The sequence below is a fragment of the Zeus faber genome, assembly GCF_960531495.2.
Source record: "Zeus faber genome assembly, chromosome: 4".
Classification (NCBI taxonomy): domain Eukaryota; kingdom Metazoa; phylum Chordata; class Actinopteri; order Zeiformes; family Zeidae; genus Zeus; species Zeus faber.
Genome location: NC_137191.1, coordinates 10862304 through 10875533, shown reverse-complemented (window position 1 = coordinate 10875533; position 13230 = coordinate 10862304). Strand labels below are relative to the sequence as shown.

Sequence of the window (13230 nt, the reverse complement as noted above, 5' to 3'; positions counted from 1 at the left end):
AAATAAGTGAACCCGACTCCAAACATTTCCCTTGTCGTTTAGTTCAACATTTACCTTGTTACTTAGTTATTAAACAGACAAATGTTTATCGTTGTACTTAGTTAACGCGCAGGCAGCCGTTCCGAACCGCTTCAAAAACAAAGCCTTGGACTGCCAGTTCCTGGTTCCGCCGCCAAATGTAGGCTTCGAAATAAAATCTATCGTTTCCATTTCATCCCAGCGACAGATACTGTACAGTTATTAAAGCAAATTAACAGTGACATTAAATTAGATTAACATAATTAATTATGTAAATGCGACATGATATAATATATAACGAATTACGTATATACGTTTAAATGTGGACGGTGCCTAACAGTGTATATCTATGCAGGCTTTCCTGCTTCACTTTTCGAATTGTTGCTACGGAGGTTTTACTGGTTTATTGTACATTTTTAGTTTATTGTTCGTTCTTTGTTTTTTAACCACCTTACCGTGGCCGAAAAAAAAAAAAATAATAATAATATAAATATATAAATAACGTCATGTAATTAAGAAATAAGGCGGCCACTGGAGACTTTTGCTTTGGAAACCAGTGGATCTACACCATTTCGCTTCCGGGTCCCTGGCGGGCCACGCCCACTCCTCGTCCCCAGCGCCGTCTCTTTCTCCGGTCGGCGTCAGTCTCGCTGCTCTGCCCGTGTGCGACGGACCGACCCCACCGCTGCGACGCCTTCACGTGAGTGCGCGATTCGTCGGCGTCTGTCCCCGGCGTCTGTCCCCCCCCCCCCCCCCCCCGGGTCGAGGCCCTCCCGTTGGACCGAGATGCGGTCGTGTTCGCGGAGGGTTGTGGGAAACTGGCCGTGACCGGCGTCCGCGGCTAAGCTAGCACCGCGAGACAGTGTTTTGGGCCTTTCTTTCCGACTCGGGCTTTGTCTCGCCGCCGCTCGCCCGGACAGTTGTAACCGCAGGGGGATGGGGAGGCGACCGTGTTGCCGGGCGGTGTCTTTGGACCGCTCGCTGCCGGTGTGAAATCCGCGGAGAAGGGAATGCCTCCCGTGCAGCGGCGAAACAACTTGTGTGACTGGAAACCTTTTTTTTTTTTTTCTCTACGCGTTGCGAAATTTCTAAAAACCCGAGGCGAGCCGCTCGATATTTATCGGTTTATTCTTCTCATGACTGTAAAGCTTCTTAGAGAGAGAAAAAAAAAGAGCCTTAAACCAGCAGCGTCACATGCTTTGTGCCTCGTACGGTGTACACCAGAGGGACTTGTGCGGGGAACTTCCAGCCGCAGACACATTTTAATTCACTTTCAAGGGGGATCTGTCTCGTCTTCAGGGTCGACACGGTTGGGATTAGTCCCGCGAGAATATCAGCTTGAATGTCAGCTTTGCGCCATCGCGTCTGGGGGTCTTGGCCCCTTTGTGCGCAATTCAGCGGGTTACAAATGTGTGTGAACCCTGTGATCACCCGTCCTTGCTTGATTTTCAAGATTGAAGATTTTTTTTTTTTATTCGTCACTTACATATACATACTTTCATACATACATGCCGTGAAATGTAATGCGGCGATAACACACAATATGTCCGAGGAAAAAAGTCTTTCTAATAGCCCAACTAACTGACTCCTAAAACGGAATACAGTAGTCGAAAACTTATAGAATAAAATAAAAAATATAGAGAATAAAATACAATAAAAATGAAATAAAATGGAATAGATAGAGGGAATATGCTTATGTATATGGAATAGGCAATTATGTATATACAGATATGTGCATTAAAGTGGCATGTGAATAAAGTGAGGTAGTGTTTGGGATAATACAGCACAGTAAACAACAGTACGGCGCAGCAATACGGCATCACGAACACCCTGAACAGTGACACAGTATGCGGTACAGTATGCTACATACAGTACCGAAGGTAGTGGAGCCTATGGAGCCATTTCAAGTATTTTAGTGTATCCCTGCTGTCAGGTAACAGGCAAGGAATGTTTGTTTGTACAGCACATCTCAAACCAAAGGGGAATTCAAAGTTCTTCACACATGGCGTTATATAAAAGTAAATGCAATAAAAAAAGAAAAAGGGTTAAAAACGTGGAAAACTTGGCCAGATGGTAGAACTCAAACCCGCCCCCAATTTGTTCTTTGGGACTCTAGCCCAACAAGAAACTCGTTAGTACTGTAACTACGTACTTCGGAGATGGGGATAAAACATAATGAACATTGTGGCTCTCTATAAGAGGTTCGACCTAACGTCTTTGTTTGTTTAGAAAATATTGCTGTCGAGGTGAGCCTCGGACTCGACCCGGCCGCTGTTAATATATAGCTGTATCCAGAGCTGTCTGTTGACTATTTGTTCTACCCACCTCCTCCCCGTTAGCCTGCACCACGAAACCATGTCTTCTGGAAACGCTAAGATTGGCAAACCCGCTCCAGACTTCAAGGCCACAGCCGTGGTGAATGGAGCGTTTAAGGACATTAAGTTGTCAGACTACCAAGGTAACGGGCTCTGCAGGCTTGACATTGAATGTTGCAGTGCTATGTTTATAAGACCTAAAAAATGCGGACACTTCCTCTTTATGAGCTGTTGGATCATCACATGTGGCTATGTCAGTTAAAGGATGTGGGGATTTATCAAAAATTATTAAATTTATTTATTTATTTTTACCAAAATTACAACTTTTTTTGTATCTTCCTCCTGGCGCTGTTTAGGGAAGTATGTGGTATTTTTCTTCTACCCCTTGGACTTCACCTTCGTGTGCCCCACTGAGATCGTAGCTTTCAGCGACAGGGCGGAGGAGTTCCGCAAGATTGACTGTGAAGTCATCGCCGCCTCCACGGATTCCCACTTCAGCCACTTGGCCTGGTAAGCGTGTCCACCTGAGCTCCCTGGAAGTGAAGCTCTGAAATTAATTAACTTCTTTCTTTTTGTGTGTGGGAATATCACCGACACCTTAATTCTGGGATTGTCATGTGATACTGATGATGGGAAACTTAATTGTCAAATTTGATTACATAACTTATGCCATTTGTTAAAAGAATGCTATTTTAAAGATATTAAACTCTAATTATTGGTGGATATATTGTTTACCATGTCCTGTAGTTGAGTCAAGTGAGTACAAGTAGTTTAAGCACGTTATTGACAACACCCACTCAAGTTTATCACCTCTTAGTTTGCCGCCCTGAATCATGCTGATAAGTGTCACTGAGGGGTGTCACACTGAGACGGGCTAACGGTCATGCAATAAAGTGCAGTTTCACTTTATAGAAGGCCCCCGAGAAATTTGTAAAGAATTTGTGCCCCCTCCCTGTTGTATCTTAGTTGAATGATAATCTGCAAATGTTTTATAAAGACACATAAGTACACTCCACTCCTACCAGAAGTGCCCTTTATTGTGGCGAGTATTTTATTTCTTTACTAAAATGGCATTGCTTGTTTAGGATCAACACACCAAGGAATCAGGGAGGTCTGGGTCCAATGAACATCCCCCTGGTGGCGGACCTCACCCAGTCCATCTCCAGAGACTACGGCGTGCTGAAGGAGGAGGACGGCATCGCTTACAGGCGAGAACTCTTGTCCTTTTGAATTAAGCTCTTAGGTTTTCCTTATTTGGTCTTATTTTATTTTCTTAGTGTTATTTTTCTTATCTTTTTTTTCCCCAGCTTGTATTGTTTTTATTGTGTTGTAATTTCTGTCATCAATCAGACAAAGCCGATCTGCGGACCAAATCTCAATCGAGGTTTTAATCAGCCCTGCCCTGATTCGACGAGTGGAACCGTCAGGCAACTGAGATTCTTCAAGTCGCGCAGTTTTCTTTTTTGTTCTTTTTTTTTTTTTTTTTCAGTCATTGTGCATTACAATAACAGGATAAAACAGAAGCTTACAAAATGCATAGGGATAACATTCCAAGGGGGAATTTAAAATAAGGGGAATCATAAATATATTTTAATATCTATTAGCACGGCTCTCTGTGCGCCCCCATTGCCGCACTACCTGTAGTGTGGGGACGGGGCACGGCTTGTAGGCTCATGGAAGTCATGGTGAGCTCATGGTGAGAGTCACAGAGAAAGTGTTCCCAGTACGCACGGTTTCGTTCCATACCGTTCTATACACACTTGTTTAGTTCCAAAGGCAGACGTAAAATAAAATAACCTACATCTAAACTAAAAGCGTGCGGTTTTGGCGCGCCGATCACCGGTACCCCATCGCTAGTGCGCGCATCGCCTGTACCGTCCGAAAGGGAGATGGGTGCAAAGTGCGCCCCGGATAGTCTAATACAACAGCCAAATCCGGTTCCATTGACAAAATTCTGATTTGGGTACAGCCCTTGTTTCAAGCATATTGTGAAAATGTTCATTATGAGGCTGACGTGAATGTTCTGGTAGCCCTTGTGTTGGGAGAAGCTGGGCTTAAGCTTTTCTGCTCTTAAGCTCGGGTCAGGACTCTGTGTGGCGCTTCTCGTCTCCCCGCCCAGCGGGCTCTTCCCTTCGCTGACCGAGAGGCGACAGTGCCCCCGTCCCCAGGTGCAATAACTCTAACCCAAAGTTATTAAATCAGTGTGATTATTTTCAACCTGTACTACCCTGTCTGCCTCCGGAGAAGGAACGTTCTCCACCCGTTCCACCCTCTCCCTGTCCCTCCTGCTCTGCGCTGCGGTGCAGCCGGCGGGCAAGTGAAGCGATTGTGCCCATGTCCCCTCACCGCACCCCCAACTGCAAAAGACCAGTGTCTGAGTGGCATTTTTAAGAAGAAAAATAATAAAAATTAGGAATATAAAGACCTGTCTCTGTAGAGAGTGCAGGTGTTTCAGTTTCTTGTCTTTGCTGCCGAGCTCCACGGTTCAGATCAGACTCGCTTTTATTTTTTCTGAATGCTTTTTTTCGGGAAATAATACTACTTAGAGCGGGGAAATTTACGGAACGACTTTGATGGAACACGGACACTGGCTCCTATTCCCACATAACGCCAATACCAGTAGCCAATTGCCAGTAGATTTACCGCTTTCAGTGGAAAGGGGCTTTATAAAGAATGGTGGTTTTTCAAGTGAGACTGACAACTTTAAATTTAAAAATAGTGACCATGAACATAACATTTTGGTGAGTGTTATTTTGGCTTTACTATTTTACTAGGCATACAATTTTTATGTTCCCCTGTGGTCTGCCTTCAAAAATATTGCAAATTCTAAATCTATTTCTCTGAAAAATAGTAAAATGACTCAGCTGAAGTAGCAAGAATTTTGCATTAGTTTCTCAGATGTCTGTTCTGCTTCAATGCAAAAAAGCAACGGTTGACTGATTCTGGTCCTAACGTCCAAAGGCTGTTAATAGTCTACCCTGCTCTTTCGGGAACACCTGCTTACCTGATCGATCTTAGCTATGACTAACTATTCTAGTTTCTTTTGCTGACATTGACTAGTTTTAAATTGTTGTATTGACATAATGAACTGACAACACATTAGTTGATGTTGACCAGTTTAAGTTTGTTATTTTAACATAATGCACTAGCAACATGAGTACCATGTTGCACTAACATACAAAAAAAAAAATGCTAATAACACAACGTTTATCCTGAATCCTTATAGCTATCTTGCACTTGTATCTGGTTTAATTTAGAAACAGGCTCAGGCACTTAAATTCAAGGTTGCTCCAATGGTCGATTTATACTTGGGTTGTTTCGAGCCTCTCACATAAGTCGCTTTGGACAAAAGACTGTGCTAAAGGAATAAATGTATTGTACGGGGATGGTAGCTCAGGCGGTAGAGCTGGTGGTCTAGTGATCTAAAGGTTGCTGGTTCGATCCCAGGCTCCTCCTGCTAGCATGCTGTAGTGTCCTTGAGCAAGACACTTAACCCCTAATTGCTCCTGATGGCTGCGTCCGTCGGTGTTTGAACAATTGTAAGTCGCTTTGGATAAAAGCGTCTGCTAAATGACTAAATGTAAATGTACCCTGTTGCCCTTGATTTTTGACCCCACACTTCGCCCCCGTAGGGGTCTGTTTGTGATTGATGATAAGGGCATCCTGAGGCAGATCACCATCAATGATTTACCAGTCGGCCGCTCAGTTGACGAGACCCTGCGTCTGGTCCAGGCTTTCAAGCACACCGACAAGTTTGGAGAGGGTGAGTACATTTCACATTTAAGATTTTTTTTTTCTAATGTTAGGAGGAGGTACTGCTCAAGGTGTGCTGCTTATTCTTTTTATTATTATTATTATTGTTGTTACTATTATGAAGGGTCCAGCCCGCAGGGATGGGCTATTATTGTCGTCTGGCAGCACCTTATTGTTTTTGGGGAAAAACTTCGGAATTTTGAAGCCTAAAACTGTCTGCAACACCAACTTCGGCATAACACACGAACACAGTTGATGTCTTGTTTGACCCAACTGCCACAAAGACCTTGTGGTTGAAGTTTCATCCAAATCTATACACATATGGAGCAGATATTAGTGGAAAAACCGACCAAATTTTGAGTGATTTTTAACACAGACGAGCCAGTACATCTGACACCGAAATATGTCTCGGCTAAAACTATCTGGAAGCCACACTTTGCCTTAAGCTATGAACACAGTTGAGGTGTTGTTTGAACCCCAATGTCACAAGGATCTTGTGGTTAAAATTTCATCCAAATCGATCCAGCAGATACTGGTAAAAAACCGAGTTGGTCTCGGTTAACTGACACATCTTGTCTAAAATGAACGGCATGAGAGTGACAGTCATCATAATATTTACTTTAAATCTAAAGATTCAGATTGAGAATGTCCAGTGTGTGGTCTCGACTGTCACTTTGTAGTATTTATAAGTTACCAAACTATCGATTAACGTGTGTATTTATGTAGCTTCTTACCTGGTATATGTCAGATCTGTTCGATTGATATTTTAAATCCGTGGTCTACATTACTCTGACAGATTAATGTAAATAAAGAATCCTTAAAATGTCGTCAGCGCGTCCCTCAATTACTTAAATGTGCCAACGAGTGATACGTTAGAGATCCAGCGAGGCGTCGGAAAAATAGAAGCCGTGCAATGGTAATTCCCCACAGAAATACCGCAACATTATTCATATTTCATGGAAACGTAACTTACTGAAAATGTAATCAAAGGGGGAAAAACTCAGTAAATAAATGATGTGCTGACGCGGCACCAAACGACCACCTGTCACAGAGAGTGCAGCTCTATTTCCACAGACAACACGGTGAATTCTAACAATGAGACGTTCTGGTTTACAGGCAAACATGTACGGTTGTTTTAAAGACAGGGTGTTTGCACTGTGTGTGCCGCATAAGAAGAGATGACAGACCTGGGGGAAGCTCATGCTGCATTCAAGTAAACTTGGAAAATCGTGCTGCGTTTCAGAACCAGGGAAAGCACCCAACACAACTAAACTGGACCGCATGTATTGCTGCCTGCTGCTATATTTATTATTATTATTATTATTATTATTATTACTTTTACAGGTTTAGCCCATAGGGTGGGAACCCTATTGTTTTTTCTAGGACTTTTATTATTATTCTTCTTATTATTCTTATTATTATTCCTGGTGTTTTTTGGGCTAAAAGTGTCTGGAACAGGACAACCACTGGAGCTACGGACATAGTTGAGGTCTCGTTATAACCAGGAGTCCTCCAACATCTCGTGGTTAAAGTTTCATCCATGTCGATCCACATACAGTAGGAGCAGGAATTTGTGAAAAGCCGCTGAAATTTGACGGAAGTAGCTGACCTTTCGTGTATCACCCACACGCCAAGGTTCTAAAACTTCCACTAGTGTGATGGACAGGATTAGTTTGTTGACTGAGATGCTTTGTGTCGTCATCATCCAATTTGCTATATATGTGCAGGTTGTGGCTACAAACGCACATTCGCACCGTGCGAGCTATGTCGTGGTTACAAACCGCGTGTGTGTATTGTCTTACCCGCTAGATGTTGGCGGAGCTTTTCGATTAATATTTTATCTCTTTTGCACTTTTTGTAAATTCAAACACATTCTGTTTGCATCTAACCCGTTGCCGTGTACTTCCTTATTTTGCGGCATTTGAGCCAGTCGTAACAAACTGTAGGAGTCAAAAACAGTCAAATATATACCGCGTTTGTGTCCTCACACATGGCGCTCCAGAGCAATGGATCTGAATCATGTCAGTTTTATTTTAGTCCCAAAGTTTAAAAAGTTGATGAAATGTGTGAGGTACATGCCGTGTTTAGTCTGTTTGCATGGAACTATGTTGTTGGGAACTTCCACACAGAGTGATTACCTTCCACGGAGACAGGGTACGGGTATGAGACAGCCACCTTTTTAGGATAAAGTCTCTTCACCCAACAAGTGTATCTGCCTGTGGTAGTAAATCTGGTGGTCGCCAGGATTCTGAAAACTTGCGTCATACATCAGCCAATGCTGCGTTCATCGGAAACTTGGAAAATTGTAACTTGTTTTAGACGTAATGCTGATGTAAAAACGGGCGACGGTCCAAAGTGTGTGCATGCGTTGCTCCACGTGGGATCTGAGCCGGGTCCAGACGAGAGTCAGCAGCAAGTGATGCTGCGTTCCATGGGAATCTGGGAAACTGTTATTGTGTCTGTATGCTGTGTTTTTCAGGAGCTCTGCAAACTGTAATTTGTGTCGGTATTCCCAAGGTCTTGACGCTTTTCCACAGCATCATACTGACTCAACTCCGGCAGGAGAACGAATTGCTGCACTAAACTGGACCCCGTGCATTGTTGCCTGCAGCATTATTTGTTATTATTATTAATGGTTTTTCACAAGACTCCAAACTGAGTCTTTTTCTTGTAGGATAACTAAGATTGAGTGATCCATCCAACCTAATTAATAGTGGTTTGAGCCAGGGCTTTCACTGCACTGAAAATTTCAATTTCTAAGACAATCGTTCAATATTTGGTGATATCTGCGAGCTACGTTGACTGTTCCATTTCACCTCAGACACAAACAAAGGTAGAAAGTACAACCTTGGGGCTATTATTTTTTTTTCCATTTCTTGAAGGTGGTTTAGCACTTTGCATGGATCAACTCGAATAAATAAAAAGTGTTCACGTACATTAACTCTAAAACGAGGCCTGTTATTCAATGTGCAGTGGATTTTGTTCTGTCATTATTTATAATCTTCACTGTAAATAAATAAAATATTTTTTTTCTTTGTTCACAACTTTTTTCAAAGTCATGCATAAGTGTAGCATTGTACTTTAATCTGCCACCTTTCTTAATTCCATATCTAAATATGGAGGTATCATTATTGCTGTGATAAGTCCCCAAAACCGTTTCATGTCCAATAGTGACCTTTTTCTCCCCCCCCCCCCCCCCCTACAGTGTGCCCAGCTGGCTGGAAACCTGGAAGTGATACCATTATCCCTGATGTAAAGAAGAGCAAAGAATTCTTCTCAAAGCAGTGACTTTTGCCATCTTGGAGTTAAATGCTACCCGTAGCACTTACCGTTGTATCGGTGAGAAGTTCCTCTCACAAGCAAGTTCCTTTTTCAAGTTTAAAGCCAACCTAAAATATTTTTGACTGTTGCCTGTTTACATACCCTCTGACAGTGTTACGCTTCTTCATTTTGTACGACAAGCTGACAGTGGAGCTGTTTCCTAGTCCTGAGCACTGAAATGTGTGTTTGCCTTTTTTTTTTTTTTTTTCTGTTTGACTGTTACAGAAAAATATTTTTACCTGGAAAATCATTAATGAGTCAATACTAAACCTCTCATTAAAGCAGTTGAAAACAATGCGTACGCAGCTTTTTGTTTCCCTTTCAACCTCTAGGTGGCGCTTTAAGACTTGACTGCTACCTTTGGGAGTCTTTTTTATTTTTATTTTTTTTTTAACACAACATACTCAACAAAGCAGACTTCTCCAAATGACTAGAAGTTGAACTATTTTGACTCAATACTTTCATACTCAAGTGGTTATTTTCAAGTACTTTTGCGCGTACAGGTGAGATTTAAAGCGAACGATTCTGCAGCCCTCACGCTGAGTTAACGACAGCTGTCAAAACTGTTCTTTTGAATGTATGGTGCCGTTGAATGAACAGGCCCGAGGAAAGCCGCGGCCCGCCAGGCGTGAATTGTACAGTCCAACTCAGAACGGCCTCAAGGGCAAAGGTCTTCGGCTCCCTCCTGTGTTTGCACTGTTGTTACATTTTCAAGTTAACATCATTTTAATATAGACCCCTACAGGCTTACCTACATCATCAGCACGCCACGATTATGTATTTGGTTAAAGTTTTTGAGGCTGTGAGACTATTCTGCTATAGTGTTTATGATATAAAATACCATATTCATACCCCAACATGTTTTCTCGATGGGGTAGATGTTTTTTGTTTTTACCACGTTGTCGTTTATAGAGAAATCAGTTATTTACCCTAAAACTGGCTCCAGCACAAAGCCTGGAGCTTTATTTTCTTTCTTTTAGCTGATGGTGACGCAGGCTGGGCGGGGGTTGAGGGGGGAACTCCCATATTTTTCCCAGAATTGAGAAGTGGGGGGAAAAAAAAAAAAAAAAGTTATTACGAAAACTACCTTTGTGATCGGAGTGTGGAAAGCCTCGGCGTGGCAGCCGCCGCCGCCGCCGCCGCCGCCGGGCCCCGGAGGAGGGAGTTCCCGGAAACATTTCCCGAGCGTGACGTTTGACCGGCACTTTGACCAAATAAGGCTTCGCGCGCTGACGTCAACGAGAAAAGGAGCCCACGCCGGGACTCGCCCCACCTTCAACCCGCTCCACCTTCAACCCGCTCCACCTTCAACCCGCTCCACCTTCAACCCGCTCCGACGCCGAGCGCCGCGACACGCGTCCGGTGGGATCCGCTCCCCGCGAGATATTATAACACGCGAGACGGATCAACTCAACAAAAAACAAAACAAAAAAACCCCAAAAGATGAAACACGACCACTTTCTTCATTGTATTTACTTAAATATATACTGTACAAGTAAAAAAAAAAAAAAAAAAAAAGACAAATCCTTTCAGGCTCAGCCCGATGAACACAAATAACTTAAAAGCACCACAAATGGCAGTTGTCGAAAAATTGTAAACAGGCAGAGCCAAAGACACGGAACATCATTAGAAGGTGTTTTGACGACGCGCCGTGGGTCCTTGGAGACTTGGTTCCTGTGCCGGGCGCCTCTTAGTGCTTTGTTTTAGTCCGTGAACAGCGAGACCCTTCACCCTCATTATGTACAAAGTCGTGTCTATTTCCACCGCCTTGACGCGCACTCTTGTCGCGGCCTCAGTGCACTTCGCTTCTCGGTGAGATCTCCCTCGTATTCAGCCCAGCGTCCACCCCCCCACCCACCCCATCCCCCCCAAAAAAAACCTCAGGTCGGGGTCCCGTCAATAGGACTTGACTTTGGGCGCCAGCATGAGCTGACAGCCGCTGCTGACGTGCGTCATCACTTTCTGTTTGAGCTGCGTCACCTGCTCCCTCAGCAGGGAGGCGGTGCTGGACAGCCCCGCGTTGTCCGTCTTCAGCAGCTTCACCTTGTCCTCCAGCCGCGCGATGCGCTCCAGCTTGCGCTTCCGACACTTGGTGGCCGCCAGCCGGTTCCGCAGCCGCTTCCTCTCCGCCTTGATGCGCTCCTGGTTCTCCATGTCGATGGGGGACATCGGCGGCGAGCCGCTGTCGCTGCTCTGCAGGTCGGGCACGGTCTGCGGCTCCTCCTTCATCCCCCCGAAGCGCTGCGGGTGGAAGTGGTGGTGGGAGCCGTGCGCCACGGCCTGGGGGTGCTGCGGGTGCTGCGGGTAGTGGTGGTGGTGGTGGGGCAGGTAGCTGATGGTGGTGGACGGGTAGCTGGCCGCGGAGGACAGGCTGGGGTTCGGGGTGCAGTTGCTCAGGGTGGTGTACTCGAGGTGCTCGGGCTGGATCGAGGCGCCGAACACCGAGGAGGGGACGGGGCACCCCACGCCGCCCACGCCAATGGACACGTTCGGAGGCGCCATCTGGTTCATCTTGTGGAGGTCGTCCAGGGCCTTGACGAAGCCGTCGGCGAAGCCCTCCTGCTCCTCGGTGATGCAGCGGCCGTAGACGTACTGCGCCGGGGTCGGCGTGGTCGTGACGAGCCCGTTGCTGTTCTGGATGATCAGGCGCTCCAGCTCCGGGGAGGCGAGTTTCAGGGATCCGACGTCCGCGGGCCCGGCCGGATAGAAGTCCGAGTCGGCGCGCAGGTGCAGTGGCTGTCGGTGGGGCTGTCGGTGTGAGTCGGAGAAGTTCAGGTTCATATTCTGCTTTAGCAGCTTGTAGTCTGACAGCGCAGCGCCTGCATGGCCACAAGCAGAGAGAAACGAGTCGTCATAAAAAGGCTGTTCCGTTAGTGTGGACATTATTTCAAAGCAGACAAAAAAAAAAAAAACCCCACACACACACACACAGTGCGCGCTGCGGAGGGTGGGGAGGATGCTGCGTGGACACCCGAGTCTCCGGCGTCCCTCCTTCCACGCCGAGTCCCGCGGTGTTTATTAAAGCGCAGATCAAAGTTATCACACGAGAAAAACGAGAGGGGAAAAAAAAAAAAAAAAAAAACCCGAAAAACTCCCAAATATAGTGGAGCTGTACTGTACCAAGTCGTCGCTTTTGCCCTTTGGGTCGATGCAAAGCGGTGTCCGGTGTTTTAGATCCCACGCGTGTGTGTGTTTTTCTTTTTCTTTTTTCGTCTTGTTTTGTTTTGCTTTCTCTTTACGCGCTTCCCACTCGCGTGTTTCTCGGGCTGCACTCGCTCGGTTCCCTCCGCGCGTCTCGCTATTTATGCGCTCGCAGACTCCGGCCGCCGATTGGCTGCTGCTCTTTTGGCCCCGCCCCCACATGTCCGATTGTCGGTGACGTCGTTGCCAGGAACAGGAGCCGTAACTACGGCTTTTCTTTTTTTTTTTTTTAATTTTAATTTTTTATTTTTTTCAAAGTTGGTTGCATAGTATTTTGATATTATATTCATTTATATTCATCATTATTCTCATTTATTTTCATTGTCGTTGTTGTCATTTTATTTCTTTTTTTACAGTTTGACTTTATTTTATGTGCGATTCAATGACTATTACAGTGTGACAAGACAACCGTGTGTATATTGCACGTTGAGCGTCTTTTTCTATGACAATAACACTGCGTGCGATTTAGCCGAACGACGAAATAAACAAAAACAAACTGCGGCTACAGGAGTCGACGCTTGGCGAAACACCCGGACAGCCCTGCGTGACACCTCGTCATTTTGTCGGGCGGTGGACGGGGTTTATATGAGGGAGACGGAGTCGCCCCGCGTGGGGTATCGAT

At 45.1% G+C, this 13230-nt stretch overlaps 2 protein-coding genes across 2 annotated transcripts; one reads left to right on the top strand and one right to left on the bottom strand.

Annotated features, from left to right (window-relative positions):
- Positions 1 to 617: 617 nt before the first annotated feature.
- prdx2 (peroxiredoxin 2) lies at positions 618 to 9702 on the top strand. Its single transcript, XM_079998826.1, has 6 exons — positions 618 to 718; positions 2358 to 2476; positions 2690 to 2843; positions 3419 to 3541; positions 5966 to 6096; positions 9292 to 9702. Exons 2-6 carry the CDS (start codon positions 2374 to 2376, stop codon positions 9372 to 9374), a joined length of 594 nt encoding a protein of 197 aa, XP_079854952.1. The 5' UTR covers positions 618 to 718; positions 2358 to 2373; the 3' UTR covers positions 9375 to 9702.
- Positions 9703 to 10862: 1160 nt separating this feature from the next.
- Positions 10863 to 12669, bottom strand: LOC307228968 (transcription factor JunB-like). The gene is made up of 2 exons (XM_079998824.1): positions 12528 to 12669; positions 10863 to 12226 (listed from the first exon to the last, which is right to left on the bottom strand). Exon 2 carries the CDS (start codon positions 12186 to 12188, stop codon positions 11304 to 11306), a length of 885 nt encoding a protein of 294 aa, XP_079854950.1. The 5' UTR covers positions 12189 to 12226; positions 12528 to 12669; the 3' UTR covers positions 10863 to 11303.
- Between the last annotated feature and the right edge of the window lie 561 nt (positions 12670 to 13230).